The sequence below is a fragment of the Apus apus genome, chromosome 15 (assembly GCF_020740795.1).
Source record: "Apus apus isolate bApuApu2 chromosome 15, bApuApu2.pri.cur, whole genome shotgun sequence".
Lineage (NCBI taxonomy): Eukaryota > Metazoa > Chordata > Aves > Apodiformes > Apodidae > Apus > Apus apus.
In genome coordinates this window covers 5,820,180-5,835,101 of record NC_067296.1, presented here as the reverse complement: position 1 = coordinate 5,835,101, position 14,922 = coordinate 5,820,180, and the positions used below count along the sequence as shown (strand labels likewise).

At 40.6% G+C, this 14,922-nt stretch overlaps 1 protein-coding gene across 2 annotated transcripts in view; it reads left to right on the top strand.

Annotated features, from left to right (window-relative positions):
- The window catches only part of STK4 (serine/threonine kinase 4), a 46,049-nt gene that overhangs the window by 11,488 nt on the left and 19,639 nt on the right, over positions 1-14,922 (top strand). For both annotated transcript variants that reach the window (XM_051633144.1, XM_051633143.1), the window contains one exon: positions 11,524-11,681. In XM_051633144.1, the coding sequence (XP_051489104.1) occupies positions 11,524-11,681 (158 nt within the window). The remainder of the gene's footprint in view (positions 1-11,523; positions 11,682-14,922) is intronic.

Sequence of the window (14,922 nt, the reverse complement as noted above, 5' to 3'; positions counted from 1 at the left end):
AGTGTGTACTGTTCCATTTCAGGATTGACAATAACAGAGATTTTGCTGTCTGTGGTGCTCCTGCCCTGGCTACCAAAGTGTGTCTGTAAAGCACCTCTGTTTAACACATGCCTATCTTCTCACCATCTTTTTAAGATTGTAGTGCTTGTAAATCAAGAGCATCTAATGCTGTCTGCAGAGTAGTGTGCAGAGGTTTGAGGAGATAACTTTGATAATATCCCTTTTGCAAGGACGTGCTCTCATTTTTAGTAGTATCAGTTGTGAGGATGTAGCAATGCCTTTAATACAGTGTAGCATGTAACCTGGAGGGGGAGCTCCAGAACAAGCTCTAAAAGCTCCAGGTCCCTGACTAGAAAGTTAAGTTTTTGTTTTAAACCTCCCGTGAACTTCGGACTTCTTAAAAAGCACTCTGTTTTTCAGCTGCTGCTGTGACAGTATGCAAAGCTGAGTGTGCAGCAGAAGTGCTTGAGCAGCTCTGCCTTCAGGAGGGAGAGTGCTGAGGTCCTGGCTGCAAGTCGTGGTTGACACTGGTACCACTTTCGTGTTGATGGTTTCATGCAGTGGTATCTGGTGAAACCAGCTGCTCTCAGCTATCTCTGCTGCAGGTTGTGCTGCATTTAATAACTTGTACCTTGATTCCAAGAAACCTGATGTTAATGGAAATTATTGTACCAGACTACACCTTAACTTTTCCATAGTGGTTTTTTTTCTCCTCCTTGCCCAGTATCATCGTGTTGAAATTCTGGCTGTTGCACAGCAGTTCTGTGTTTACTTCCTGGACCCACTGCAAGGGCAGTGTCTTTGAGCAGTTTGCACTTCATGTGAATTGCCTCTAGCTTCAGTTTTTCAGCTTGCCATTCTCATATTCATGTTCTTTTAACAGTCAGTTAAAATTATTTAACTCTAAAGCTCATCAGGCTGCTGCAGAACTCTCTGGAGCAAGTTCTTTTCATAATCTTAGCTATAATTGTAAGAACTCTGTTTGGAAACCACTGAGTTTGAAGAGGCTTCATTGATTCCTATTTTTAAAGAAGTCTATATTTTGCTTGGTGGCTTGTGTTATGACTCACAGTAAAATCTGCTTTAAGTCAATAAAAAAGATCTGATTTTTCATCCATGCCATTAGTAGGAGAATTTAACTTGCTGAGGTGTTTGGGGCTTTTTAACTGCAGGTTTCTGAGCCAGTGGTCTAGCCCTTCCCAATTAAAAAAAAAAAAGAAAAAAGAAATCTGCCTCTTCACCAGTTTTTGGTTCTATTTCTTTTTCATGTTAAAAGTGTTTATAGGACATTGAAATATGATGCTTTAAACAGGATTGTTTTAGAAATACCTGGCAAACAACTTTCAATAGCCTTGAAAGTGATTCTTCTACAAATCAGTGCATAACTTTGCAGGTTGAAAGGAAAAACATCCTTCAATTCTAGTATTTTACATGTCAGGGGAAATGTTTTGTAGTTAATTGAGCTGTAATTCTGCTGAAATTCTTTCATTTACCTGGCTTTTTTTCTGGGCACTCAGTGTAAATGTTCAGGCAGCATTTAAAATGTCCCTCTGACATTCTGCTGTGCACTTTGAAAACACTCAAGGGGTTGCCTGAAACTACAGGCCCTACATTGCTCCCCAAAATTTTGGAAGCAGCTGAAGAACAGCTGTAGATGAATAATCATTTGTAATAACAGACATTTCCGTGGTGCTTGAGAGCTGGGATAACTTTTGAACTGTGGATATATCTGAAATAATTTTAATTTTTCTATGAGAGAATATACAGTGCTAGTAAATAGTGCAGCATTTTTTTACTCTTTTTGTGCTTTTTATGCTTTATTTGCTGTAGGTCTTTTTAGCTAGTGGAAATTTGGTATGAATTTGTCACTGATTTAAAGAGTGGAACATGATTTTGTAATAAAGCAGATAATCATACTGCCTTCCTTGGACGCTGCAATATGATGAGATCCAAGTGAAATAGGATCTAGTTTGTCTAGCACTGTAATCTGTCCTATTTTCTACGGGAAATTGTTTAAGCACCAAATAAAAATGACAATGGAGAATGTTGAATTGCCAGGAGCGGGGTGAGTTGGGTTGTTTGGTTTTTGAGTTGAGATGAATTGCATTTGGAGAGGGTGGAAGAATTGTGGGTGTGGGGTGTTGTTAATGTGGCACGTGTTCAGAAGGGCCTCTGGTGCAGAGCTAGATCTGTGCTCTAATAAGGCTGTTGCCTCTGCCTTGAGAATGTAATGTGCAGGTAAAAATTCTTAATGCTTGTGAATGTTTGAATAAAAAAAATCAAGGCTTAATTCTTATCCTACAGTCAGGGGTGGTTTGGGTTTTGTTATGCTTTTACCCTGCCTGTGCTGCCAATGGTTGTGTCCTTTTAAAAATGTGCTTCCACTTCTGAGGGGAAATTGGTTTTCATTAGCAAATTAAATGAGCTTAGATGCAAACTTGGCAATTTCTTATTAGGAAAATTATTCAGAGTAAGCTTGTTAGTCTTGGTGGCTCTGTGAGACGTCCAGTGGGTGACGTGTAAACCTCAACCAAAGAGTTGCTGCCAAGACTTGGGAAATTTTTGGTCTCCACTAATAAACCTGTAATTTTTCATGTAAAGCAACGACTGTAAAAGCTGTCGTGTGAACAGCAGAAAGAATATGGATGGCAGAAGGTTTGTGTGATTGCATTAATATTATAATTGAGTAAAGCATTACTGGTATGTAGCTGAGGTAGCTACAGGTGGTGTAATATCAGTAATTGTCCAAAAATGTGTAGATGCAGGTTATTCAAATAGCTGATGCAAGTACTATTGAGAATAGCATCACATTTTGTCAGCATTTACATCATGTGTATGTCAAAGATATTGATTTGCATCTGTTTTTGTGCGTAGACAATTTGTAGCAGCTTCCTACTACTTGGTGTTACTAATGTCCAGTGGTACATTTCTGTGTTTAATAAATTGGTCCATTTAGGCATAATTGCACCACAAAACACTCTTAGCATTATGCTTTTAAGTAACAGACTGTTTAGAGAAACACCTACATTGATTACATTCTTCTCAAACTGCAAGAACCTTTACACTGCCACTCCTGAGGTGTGCAAGACAGAAGATAAGTCTTCCAGCTGTGTTACTTTCTGACTTTTATCTTAATAGCAGCCTTGCTGGCAAACTGGACATAAACAGTGGCCAGCACAGTTTGTTTAAGTATATCAAGCTGTGCAGACATGCAGAGGGTGTTTTTGAGCCCTGGGAGCAGCTGTATATACTGTCATTTTATTGAGGGTTTTTTTTTGCCCTGGGTTTTCTTTTTTTCTGTTTGCATAGTGGTTGGCTTCTGGGCTTCTGGGCAGTGTTAGCAACTGAAGCAGTGGTTCTGTGCAGAATGAAGCATGAAGAAAAGTCCTGGATCTGAGTTGGATACTTGTCCACCTTTGCTTGTCCTGAAGGTTTGAGAAGGCTTTAACACTATGACAAAATTATTCATCTGGTATTTTTATTTTCAGAGACACTGCAATTGGAGAAAGAGATGTTAGTGTTTAACACAGATAGTTTTGCTGATCCTGACTCTATTATTAAGCCCCCCAGCATTTGTGATGGTGAGGCATAGAAAGTAGGGGGATTTTCTTATTTCTGGACAGAAGCATTGTCTTGAGGGAGATGGGAAGTGTGAGTAATAGAGTCATAGAGGAGGAAGTGTGTTTCAGGAGACTCAACCATGAGACAGAGCAGTAGTAGATCACTTATTAAGTGTGTGTGTATATCTCTGCCCCATATGCAGGCACATGTTTGCACATGCAGGCAAACTATAATCTGTCTCTTACTAGAATAAACTCGCTTCCTCCTGGGTCAAAATAAACCCTGGAGAAAGTTTGTTTTTATTTTTTTTTTCCTTCTTAGCTGGGATGAGGAAAACTCTAAACTCTTAAATTCTTTAGTTGCAGATGTTTAAAATGAAATTCACTTTTACCAGCAGATTTTCAAGCTTCAGGAAAAAAACCATGTCCCTTCCATGTTGTTTTCTCTTCTCTCTAGAGAAGCAAGCATGTTTCCATGCTAGGAATAGAAAGGGTGTTAGCAAATGCTAACTTAGTTATTTGCCATGTGGGGAGCTGGAGCTGTTGCCCACAGCTGTGGGCTGTGGCAATCCTGAAAATTGCAGCCTTGTTGATGAGGTTGCTTCTCATTAAGATTCATCCCAACCTGAGCCAGATGATGCAGCATATGAAATGCTCATCACATCTCACCACCTGTGTCATGTACTACAGTTGCTGGACTAAATTAGTAATTCACCCTAATGAGGTGAAAGATGTAGATGTCCACTGAAAATTTTTGATGGAAGAAGAAAGCTTTTTGAGTTTTTACATAAAAGAGATCCAAAAGGAAGTAACCTGGTCTTAAACAGCTTTCATTACTGTGAGGATTTCCTTCTCTTTCAGAAAGAGTCCTTGGTTACATAGACCACAGCTTTGGATTAGTGTTGGTACTCTTTTCCTTAGATGATTTTGATGTGTTATATTAATGAAAACAGATAATTTAGGATAGCTAGCATTGATTTTTATGGTCATTTAGGAGGTCGTTCTTAACAGCAGGACCTATCAGGTATATTCTGCTTTGATTTAGTGCAAGATAGGCCATAATTGTGGGAAGACTTGTCCTCATAAGCTTCAACAGTTATGAAGTGCTACATGGTCTGCTTTTAATGTGAGGAAATATCAGCTTGTGTTGCCATGGGGTGAATTCATTAATGATGGAGCACTTTTTGCTCTAGTTGAATAAATTGGCATCGCTCTGCTCTGCTGCATAAAATGATTCAGTCCTATTTGTTTTTTTACAAAAGTCCAGCTGCTAAAGTTAATTTGTGATCTATAAGAAACAGCCTGAAGCAAATAAAAATGCAATTCCATTTGAAATTTAATATTAATGAATCGTTGCTTGCATATAATCTTCAGGTGTTGTTTTGTGCATCCTAAGTGCTTGAGCATTTTAAGCCTCGAAGTTACGTCATTCAATCTCAGGCAGACAAACTTACCAAGACTCCTGGGGACAGCCTGTTATGTGAGAAGTCAGAGAAAGATCTATGCTTCTTTTGACCACCCAAATGAAGGATGACACTGGATATTAGAAGTCTTTAAAAAAAGACAAGTATGAAAAAGGACAAGGAGAGAACACTCTGGAGGACAGTGGTTTCAATCCCTAGTGGCTGAGGTTTGCTCAAGAGCAAGTGCATGTACACTGGCTGCCCAGATACTTCAGACTGGAAATGAGACAGCTGCTAACTCCAGGAGAACAGCAAGCCTGTCATCAGCAAGGACAAAGCAATCCAATTGTTTTACAATAGATCTTGATTCCTCTGTGAAAGGGACTATATCATCTTGTCTATGATAGCAGAACACTGCTGTTTCTCCCGGGGGATCCTTTCTGGCTCTTTCTGGCTTTTGTCTGACAAAAGGCAGTGATAGCTCTACTTTCTTTAAAGTCAACATGAGTGCTCTTCACTGCATCTCTGCAGAGCTGCTGGGAGCTCCTGCTCACCGGGGTGCATCTTCCTGAGCTTTGTGCAGGGCATTCCTGATACTTCCCTAGTACAAGTCAACTTAAAAAGTTTTAGTCATGTTCCTGCTGCCACCTCACTCTCATAAATAATATTCTCCAGAGCCAAGCCCAGTTGTCTTTGTGAAGATTGCAGCCTCCTGAAATCTTGAAAAACACGTGTATGTGCACCAAGTATCACCTTGTGGTTTGATGTTGCTAATGTAGCAATTGATCACTTCATTGTTGTTGATTTACGTTGCCTTCTTTGTAGATTAATTTGTAGTCTGACTGTTTCCAGCTGCAACTCTAGCTCTAATTTTCATGATATAAGGGAGGAAACTTCTCACCATGGCTTTAAGTGTAGGTATTTTAAGTATTAACTGTATTAATTGACTTGAGTAAAGAGCACACAAAGTGTGTTCCTGAGGTTGTCTTTCTCTCTGCCATGACAAGCTTTGTAGAATATTCCCCCTAGGCAGATAGTAGCAATCTCTTTCAAGAGGAAAGAATAAAAAAACAAGGGTTCTTCTGCTGTCAAGTTGGAGCAGAGAAGAATAATTTTAGAGAAAAGCAGAAATTCAAATTTCATTACTCAGCAAGCTTGTTTGGAGACACAGAAGGCCTTTGTAAATCCCCCTTTCCTTTTGAAGGCATTCTTTGAAGCCCAGATCTTCTGAAAATTTTCAGTTGTGAGAGCTAATTGGACAAAATTAAGAAAATCAGTGCTTTGGTTTCTGGGACTTAGGGTTAGGTTCCATGGATGTTCTTTACTGCTGGAAAAAAAGTATATCTTGCTGGTTTAATTGACTGTACTGCTGCTGCTTTATAGTTCTGCTTTCTCTGCAGCATTATATGGAAGCAGGAATGTCTTGAAGGCTCTCTGCTCCTTTGTCATCTTTTGTTTGGTGTAAAGAGGTCTGTATGCCCCAGTCAGCCACTAAGACTGACCTCATCCATTCCCCCAAGTATTCAGACAGGTGATGTTTTTTGGAAGGGAGCACATTGTTATTTTAGAGGAGAGAATCCAGTGTGGGGAGGTCACTGGCCATCATGGATGTTGCCTCACTGGCTTCTTGCAGCGCCCTGCCTCTATCTATCAGTTGTCTTTTGGCTTCTCTGGGCTGTTTGTGCCTTGGGTAAGGACAGTCCCAGCTTCCATGGCACCACATGCAGTTGAACTTTTGCTTTCCAGTGGTGAAAGATGTAACGTTGTTACTGAGGTATTAAACTCCCTTAAAAATAAAAATCTAAGGGGATAATTCCTCACAATTGGTGGCATTCTCTACCTATGGCTCCACCAGTTTCACATATTTTTCTGTTCTCCCATTCAATAATACTGATATTCTTATCCTTTTCTAAACATGACCTTAGACCAGCCAGTGCGTGCGAGTTTTCCACAGAGGGCTTCTGCTCTTCACTGCAAGGCAGGACTGGATGGAGTGGTCCTCCCAGCACTGGTGGCTCTGCACAGCTCACCCAGACTTGCAAGTCTGCAGTCAGCTGGACCAGCTCCAGCAGAGCTGTGCTGTTCCATTTGTGTAATTAATACAGCTCCTACAAAGATGCCTGTGTAGCTAAATGTTAGACCCTTAATGGCTCCAGGGAGCTCTCACTGCTCATCTTTATAAGCAAGTCTTTAGATTCCAAAATAAATGCATGGAGAAGCCTTTTTTGTCACTGCAGGGTGACCTAATAAAAGGGCCTTCTCTGCCACACTTGTGATCTCACTTTCTGTCAAATGTTCATATTTCAGTCTAACCCTATAAGCTGGGAAGTGAAAAGCATTTTGGCGCAGACACGTTTCGTGCAGTGTCATCTTTCAGCAGCCTCTGCTGCTGCAAATAGCAGTGATTGATTTTTGTGTCTTCAGCTGCCTGTTATCAAAATCTTAAAGACATAATGGTGTGATTCTTGTGTTGAATTAATAGCAGATCTTCCTTGGAAAGATGACACTGCTGTTGGATAGACAAAAGGAAATCCAGTCGTGCTGGGATGATAATTGATTTGGTGTGATGTCTTTCTTTCTCCATAAGCACCCCTACTGAGATGGTAGCAGCAGCTAAAATATCAGACATCTTACATCTGTACCAGGATATTTTTCATTTTATATTATCTTTTCTTCCCATTCTTTGTCAGTTAGCAATCTCTGTTTTAACCGGCTTAAACAACCAACGCTAAACAAAGATGCAGGTTTATGTGTTGATGTGCAGAGATGACCTAAAATCGGTGACTAAATGACCTAAAATGGGTGACTAAATGTTGCATGCACTTGAAAGGCCTGAGGTGGCTGCAAGGTTGGAGGTGCCTGACAGTGGGTGTGAAGTGTGAGCTGCAGAGGAGCTGGGCTCAGCCAGCACCCCTGGAGGTCATGACTCCAGTTCCCTGTGTCGTGGCCAGGACCAAGTGCAATCTCAGATCCGGTTGCTCAGGGCTTTGCACAGTTGCTCCAGCCCCACTCCATTGCACAACCTTCCCTGTTGTGAAAAGGTTTTTCCTTATGTTCAGCTAAGCTGCCCTTGCTGCATTTCAGACCGTTCCTCCCATCCTTTTGCTGGGGTGAGCAGGGCTCTGTTGGCCTCTGGGGGTGGGACACAGCAGCTGGAGCCCCTCTGCCCTCCTCAGATTGAACAAACCCCCTCCCCTCCCACACTCCCAGCATGGCAGAGCCCCCTTTTCAGTGTGCTGGCAGCCTGCTGCAGCCCCCAGCTTTTTGGTCACTTGTACTGGTGGGGCTGGTTTTGCTAGTTACAGCTTGGGTTTGGATATGTCTTTTGATAATTCAGTGGTTGTTGTTTAATAGAGGTAACTAGTTGTTTACAAGCATTGCAGTTCTTAGTGAAATACAAGATTTGGGGAAATAAGCATGATTAGTTTGATGGACACTCTGAATTAAGCTCATGATGAGTGAACAGTCTTAAAAAGAAAAAATAGAAAATAACCAAATAAGCCAATGTCACTGGAGTGAAACATTTGCTTCTCAAGTCTCCTGTGCTGCAAACAATTGTTTTCAAAACATAAAGTACCATCTTGATCTAGAGGGTTTTTTTTCCCCCTAGGAAGCCTGAGTTCCTGAGGCTGGGCTGGCTGTCAATAAGCTGTGTGCATAGGTTAGCTGGGGTAGTTATGAATTCCTCTATTCCTACAAAATTTGGTGCTAAACATTGCCACGAATGGCCATAGCAACTTACTCCCTGCTTCAGACAGGCTGGACTGCAGCAGAATACCAGGGATATGTTTCCTTCATTCCAAATAAATGTTTTATCACTTAGCAGTAATTGGATTGCTATTGTATTTCAGTAATTATTGCCAACAGCAAATCTGTTCTTCTCTTTGCACTTATGTTTCCGGATTGACCTTCAGGCAGGCTGTCTGAAGGTGACTTTCTTGATCTAATTCTGTAGGATGAGGGGGTTGATTGTGGGTTTTTTGGGTTTTTGTTGTTTTGTGTTGTTTGGTGTTTTTTTTTTTTTTCAAAAAGGGGAACTGCTGCCAGGGGTAGCATAATTTGTCTTTGCTCCAGTTGTCATAGTGCAAAAGTGTAAGCACTTCAGCTCATGCTTCAGCTTTTAGCTGACCCTGGAGAGGCAGTTAGATGCATTGCTTTTTCAAAATGCATCATAACATTTCAGGCTGTGTAGGACCACACTTCTCTCAGTATCACAACCCAAATATCCTGCCAAGATTTCTCATATTTTGCGGAAATCTGTTCTGTATTTAACATGTCTGTAGACAAACGACTTCCTTAAGTATCTCAGAGCTGACCAAGGAATTCATACACTTGTCTGAGTATCAGAGTCTGCCAAGGAAGTTCTGGAACACTGGATGGCAATTTTATGTGCAAGATTAATATTTGGTGATTAAATCTTAATGGATTTCTAGAGTAGCTAATATTTTTTCAAGAGAAGAAGCACTGCTAGATGTCCATAGTGAGGACTGCCTTGTGATAACCTGCCTTCTGCACAAACTTGTTAGGAGAGTCTGTGTGTTCCACAGACCCTGCAAGAACCCCTCAGACGATGGCTCCATCCTCTGAGCTTGGCTGGAGCTCTGAACTCTTGGTTGATTGCCTGCCTGACAGGTTGCATTTATTTCAAACGCATGGCATTCCACAGGCCAGAACCTGGCTGTTCTGGTGCCATTTGCTGTTAACTTTAGTCCTCATCCTGCTTTCTGAAAACAATGTTTTCCCTATTGCCTAAAACATGCGTTTCAAGTATGATTAACCTGCTCCAGTTGTCTAGAGAACCCTATTTTGTAAGAACAAAACCACTTTACTCGGTATTGTACTTGCTTTCATGATGGTCACAGGGTTTTGTGAAGCATTTTACCACCAAGAGCAGCATGATGGCATTGAGCTGTGAGTAGTCTTCAGGTGTGTGCAACACTCATGATGATGTGGTGCAGCCCTGTTAAAGCATGCTTTCTGTGCAAGACTGCTTCTTTCTTTAGATTTGAGACTCCTTACAAGGAATTAGCTGCACTGTTAACACACAGGCCAGGCCAGTTGGGAACAGTCTGGGCAGCATCTGATGCTGTACCAGTTGTATTAGTAAAGACCTTCCTTTGAAAACAGTGAAGGTCTTTTGGTCTTCATTTGCTGTGAAGTTAAATTTTGTGGTTTCTTCCTGTATTGGCTTTGAAGTGGTCTCTGCTAGGAATCACTGTGTGCATCTCAGTGTTCATCACTGACCCCTCCCCACTGCACCATTGTCACCCTGCAGCTCAAGCTGCCTCTGTCAGGGATCTGCTTTGATCTGGGAACTTGTAGCCCTGAGTTTCTTCCTTCAGTGATGGAAACATCTTTGCTGAATGGGTTCCTAGATTTATATGTATGTAGTGGTGATCCCATGAGCAGGGATTTGGATGCTGTGATGGCTGAAGGAAGAAGGATATGTTACTGCTCATATCCCTAATCCAGCCAACTACCCAAGGCACCTAGGCACCCTAGGAGGATGTAGTTTGACTAGCTCGTTGCTCTGAGTGGATCAGCAGCATTCTTCCTTTGCATCAAACTGTTGGTTCTAAAGAATAATTTGGACAAATAAGAATAACATAAATCTAGGTGTGCTAAAGCTCTGTGCTCTTGGCTCTTTCTTCTCCCATCAGTATGGGTGAATTCTTTATTGAGAATGGAGCTTGGGAAGCTTATGAGACCAGCTTTTAAAAATCAAAGTATTCACGTTTAGTGTGTTTTGACTCCTCTCTCTCTCTCTCTCTCTTTTTACCCTTGCCCATTTCTTATTACCCCAGGTTTCTTAAATGCAGTCTAGAATTGAATGGTTCATCTGTCTATCTGGTTTATTTGACTGAATAATCCACTAAGAAAGTGTGTTTGGAGGCATTAACTTACAAAAAGAAAAGAAGGGCAAAAAGCTTGAATACTTACTGTTTATAAAAAGAAAAGAAAGAAAGAAAAAAAAAAAAAAAGAAGCTTTGTAAACTAATTAATCTTTTTTACCCAACAAGTGTACAGCTTGACTGCTTCTACCCAAGGCAAGCAATGTGATATTTGTATGATAGATGTGGCCTTTGAAAGCCTCCCTTTTGTAATGTCCCATTCATAAATATAAAAAAAGAATTTCTGCTTTTAAAGCAATGCTGTTTAGGTTTGGAACTTCACAGATTTTGCAGTGCATGCAACCTGACAGGGATCAAAAAAAACCCCAACTTCTCTAGGTGGTAGCAGTTTAATTCTAGGATTCAGTGCATGAAGCTCAGTTTCCTGGTAGCAGACTTTGATGGACAGATTGCAGGCCTAGAGGCCAAGGCCTCCAGCATTGTAATCACTTGTGTGGTGGGCTTTAAGCTTCCCTTATCCAGTTTCCTCACTGTACAGTCAATTTTATATTTGAAAAGCTTTTGAAAAAAATAGTACTTTAACAGCACTACATGATCTAGTGTGTGCTAAAAAAAATAAAATCACTTTAGGGTGTGATGTAAGGCAGTATAACCAGAAATACATATTTTTCTAAACAACTGGATTTTGTTTCTTTTTCATATTTCCAGGGAGGGATGAAACGATGCAGCCAGCCAAACCATCATTCCTTGAATATTTTGAACAGAAGGAGAAGGAGAATCAAATCAATAACTTTGGGAAGAATGTGTCTGGCCAGACAAAAAACTCATCTGAATGGAAAGTGCCACAGGATGGAGACTACGAATTTGTAAGTCTATACTTTGAAATTCAATCAATGTGACAATCTTAAGGAGTTTCAGTCAGAGCTGCTATAAGATTATTTCTTGTTTTGACAGACTAATGGAAACTTGAGGAGATTCTAATTGCTAATGCATTTGGATGGGGCATTTTGAAAAACTTGTTTTCTTCAGATATTTCTGAGTAATCATAACTAGTCATTATCTGTATACTTCCCATGCTTAAAAAGAAAGAAATGAACAAAAATAAGCCTGAGGACATGAAAGTGTAAGCTATCTTGCTTAATTTTCTCCATTATGAATCCCCTATTAAAATTTAAAAAACAGAATTCCAGATAGCAGCTGGAAAATGCAAATCCTGAATGTGTGGTGTTTGGGAAAAAAATGATGTTATAAACTTTGAATCCTCTTGTTTTTCTCAAGCCTTGGCACTGGGTTTTGTTTTATTATATAAACATCGAGCTCGTCTTCATTTCTCTCTGAAATCCTCAATTTCAGTCTTCCTCACTAAGATTCACATGCTCAGAATTTTCAGGAACTTTTCTGGAGTTCAAAGGAAGTTCTGTTGTTGATAAATTTCCTGGTTTAATTCTTTGGGTGAGGGTGGAAAATGTCTGGCTTGAGTTCAGGGTGCCAGAAGATTCATGCTGTGCTGAACACTGTTCCCTCTACTACATTTTCTTTCAGTGATGCACCAGAGGAAGCACTTGCTGTAGGTGCTTTGTGTGTCTGTTGGGGCTGCCCATGGTTCAGGCAGTGATGCTGCCTTCAGCAGCTGGGGAGATTCCCTCCACCCTCACAACAAAGCAGTGTGGAAATTGAAGTCCTTCTGCTAGTCACAACTCAAAATGATGCTTTAAGGCTGGCATAATAGCTGGAGTCTGTCATTCTGTTTGTGCAGGTTGTACAGACTTGCTGCTGTTCCATGTGTTGTGTTGGTTTTGCTGCCTCATCTCAAATTTTCCTATTTCAACTGAAATGCCTGAATGCCTGGCTATCTGAGGGCACTGGCTGCATTCTCTCTCATAGCCCTGGGCACTGCATTGTTTAGCCTAAAGGTTTGAAGTCACTGTATAAACATAATTGTAAAAATAACCTGTAAGCTGACTTGTCAGCCTGTGTATCCACAGGGTCTGGGCCAAACACATAATTCCAGCAGAGTCAGACACTCTGTTTATCTCACCTTACATGCTGTAACTTCATTTAGTGATAAACAATTCTGGTGTTTCCCAGGAAGAATGGGCTGTTTGGAGTGTCTTAGAAGTCTTTTGTAATCTGCACAAGATGGCCCAAGGGGATATTTGCTGTAACTATTTTACTTTCTAATTTGGCTGATGATAAGTTTAGCAATTATCCTTACTTTCACTGGGTAGGATTTATTCCACCCTACCTACCATGAACCAGAGGTGTAGGCTACACCCAGCCAGCAGTACAGGCAGCACGGGTGACACAAGGAAAAGGTTGGTGTCATTCCAGCAAACAGGACCTACACCTATTTTTAGTGCAAAAGAACTGTTGAACACACGTGTGACCTTGTTTTTACTGGTTTCCACTAGCAGTGAAATATTGCCAGTGTGCACAGATTATCATCCTGCTGGAAGTAGTAAGAGCAAGCAATAAAAACTAACAAAAAAATGGGCTTTGGGTCACCTTCGTGTGGTCATTTTGCTTTCCAGCTGTATGCATTTCTGTAGTTCAACTGTGTATGAATATACCAGCCTGTCTTGCATGCAGAATTTGGAACAGAGCTGCTGTCTTTTCTGTAGGATAAGAGAAATGCTTAAAAGCAACCTTAATAAATAGATATGGGTATTTGTATAGGGCTGGTAGCAGTAACCTCAGGTTGTGTAATGTATTTAAAGACTTAAGATAGGGTATTTTTCCTGTTTGGCTAAAAATAGATACATTTGGCTGCCTTTAAGTAAAAATTGTGTTTATTAATGCTTTATTAATAGAAAGCATTGCTGCAGTAAGCATTGTGAAATAAGAAAATATGCATTCACTAGTAGATGTATCAAGTAATCTATCCCAGACTTCCCTGCAGCTGTAACTTACTTCTGTGTGGTCAAAGTAGGCAGGTTTGAGCAGACTTTGTCTATAGATTCCAAGTAAAGATAAGATCAGTGAGTTGCTGGGTGAATACTAGTTCCTACTGGGCCCTAAGAAATGATTGAAATATTATTGCTTTGTGCTACTGCAGACTAGATAAATAGACCTTGTCTTCTCTGTTGTGTTCCTCTCCCTCCTATGTGACTACCACCTGGAGTCTGCTGCCTTCCAAAAAAAAAAAGGGCAATATTAAATTACAAAAAATTTTTGCTCTTTTCCCCGTAGCAAAACCATTTGACCTTTTCTTGACTAACATTGTTTCTCTGAAGCAGGCAAATAAGACACTATTTATATCACAGTGGCAATGTCACGTTAGATAAGAGTTAGATCGAATCAGCCGTGGCCACTGCAGAGCTGAAAATGCAGAGATCCTGTTCTGCAGGGTGATGAATTCCATTCCTCCCACATGAGATGGACTTCATTCCTCCCACACATGATGCTCTGGCTGTGTCCTGGTTGGGGTCTGAGATGGCATAAACCCTGTGCATTTCCAGCAGTGGGTTTCCAGCCTTGGATTTCTGAGGTAGAACTTGTTACTAACTGATTAGTCAGTGCCCACTGGTGTTAATGTTTATCCCCACTTATATCTGAACAAGGATGTCTACAGATTTAAGCTCTGCTTGATTACCAAAAAATGCTTTCAAGAACATAATAACTGATTTAACAAGGGGGGGTAAAATACTACTTATGGACAACAAGTCTTGCTACTAGGATGACTATGCCAAGCTCTAATATGAAGCTGCTGCAAGGGTAGGCTGTTGATGGGCAGGCTGCTTTGTGTTGTAGAATTTTCTAATTGCCATCATCAGATCTCAAAATTTGTGTTGTTGAATTTATTTGTGCCAGTGAACATGGGTCACATACTGTTGCACAGACTTAAATTAATAATGCTGGAGGATTTGTTTAGACAACGTCATACTTCTTTTCACTTTAATCTTTCAGTAGGACTGTAACATAAGGCAAAATCAATTGTGCGGTGTTTCTTGCCCTTAGACACAACAAACACTTGGCCTATTCCTACTTTAAAAGCCTTTTAGGTGTTCTGATCAGGCCAATATTCTAGTATCACTGGTGGCTAAAGTGGGATCACTTTTTTTTTTTAATTCTGGCCCTACTTGAAAGGCCTTTAGTCTTGCCAGACCT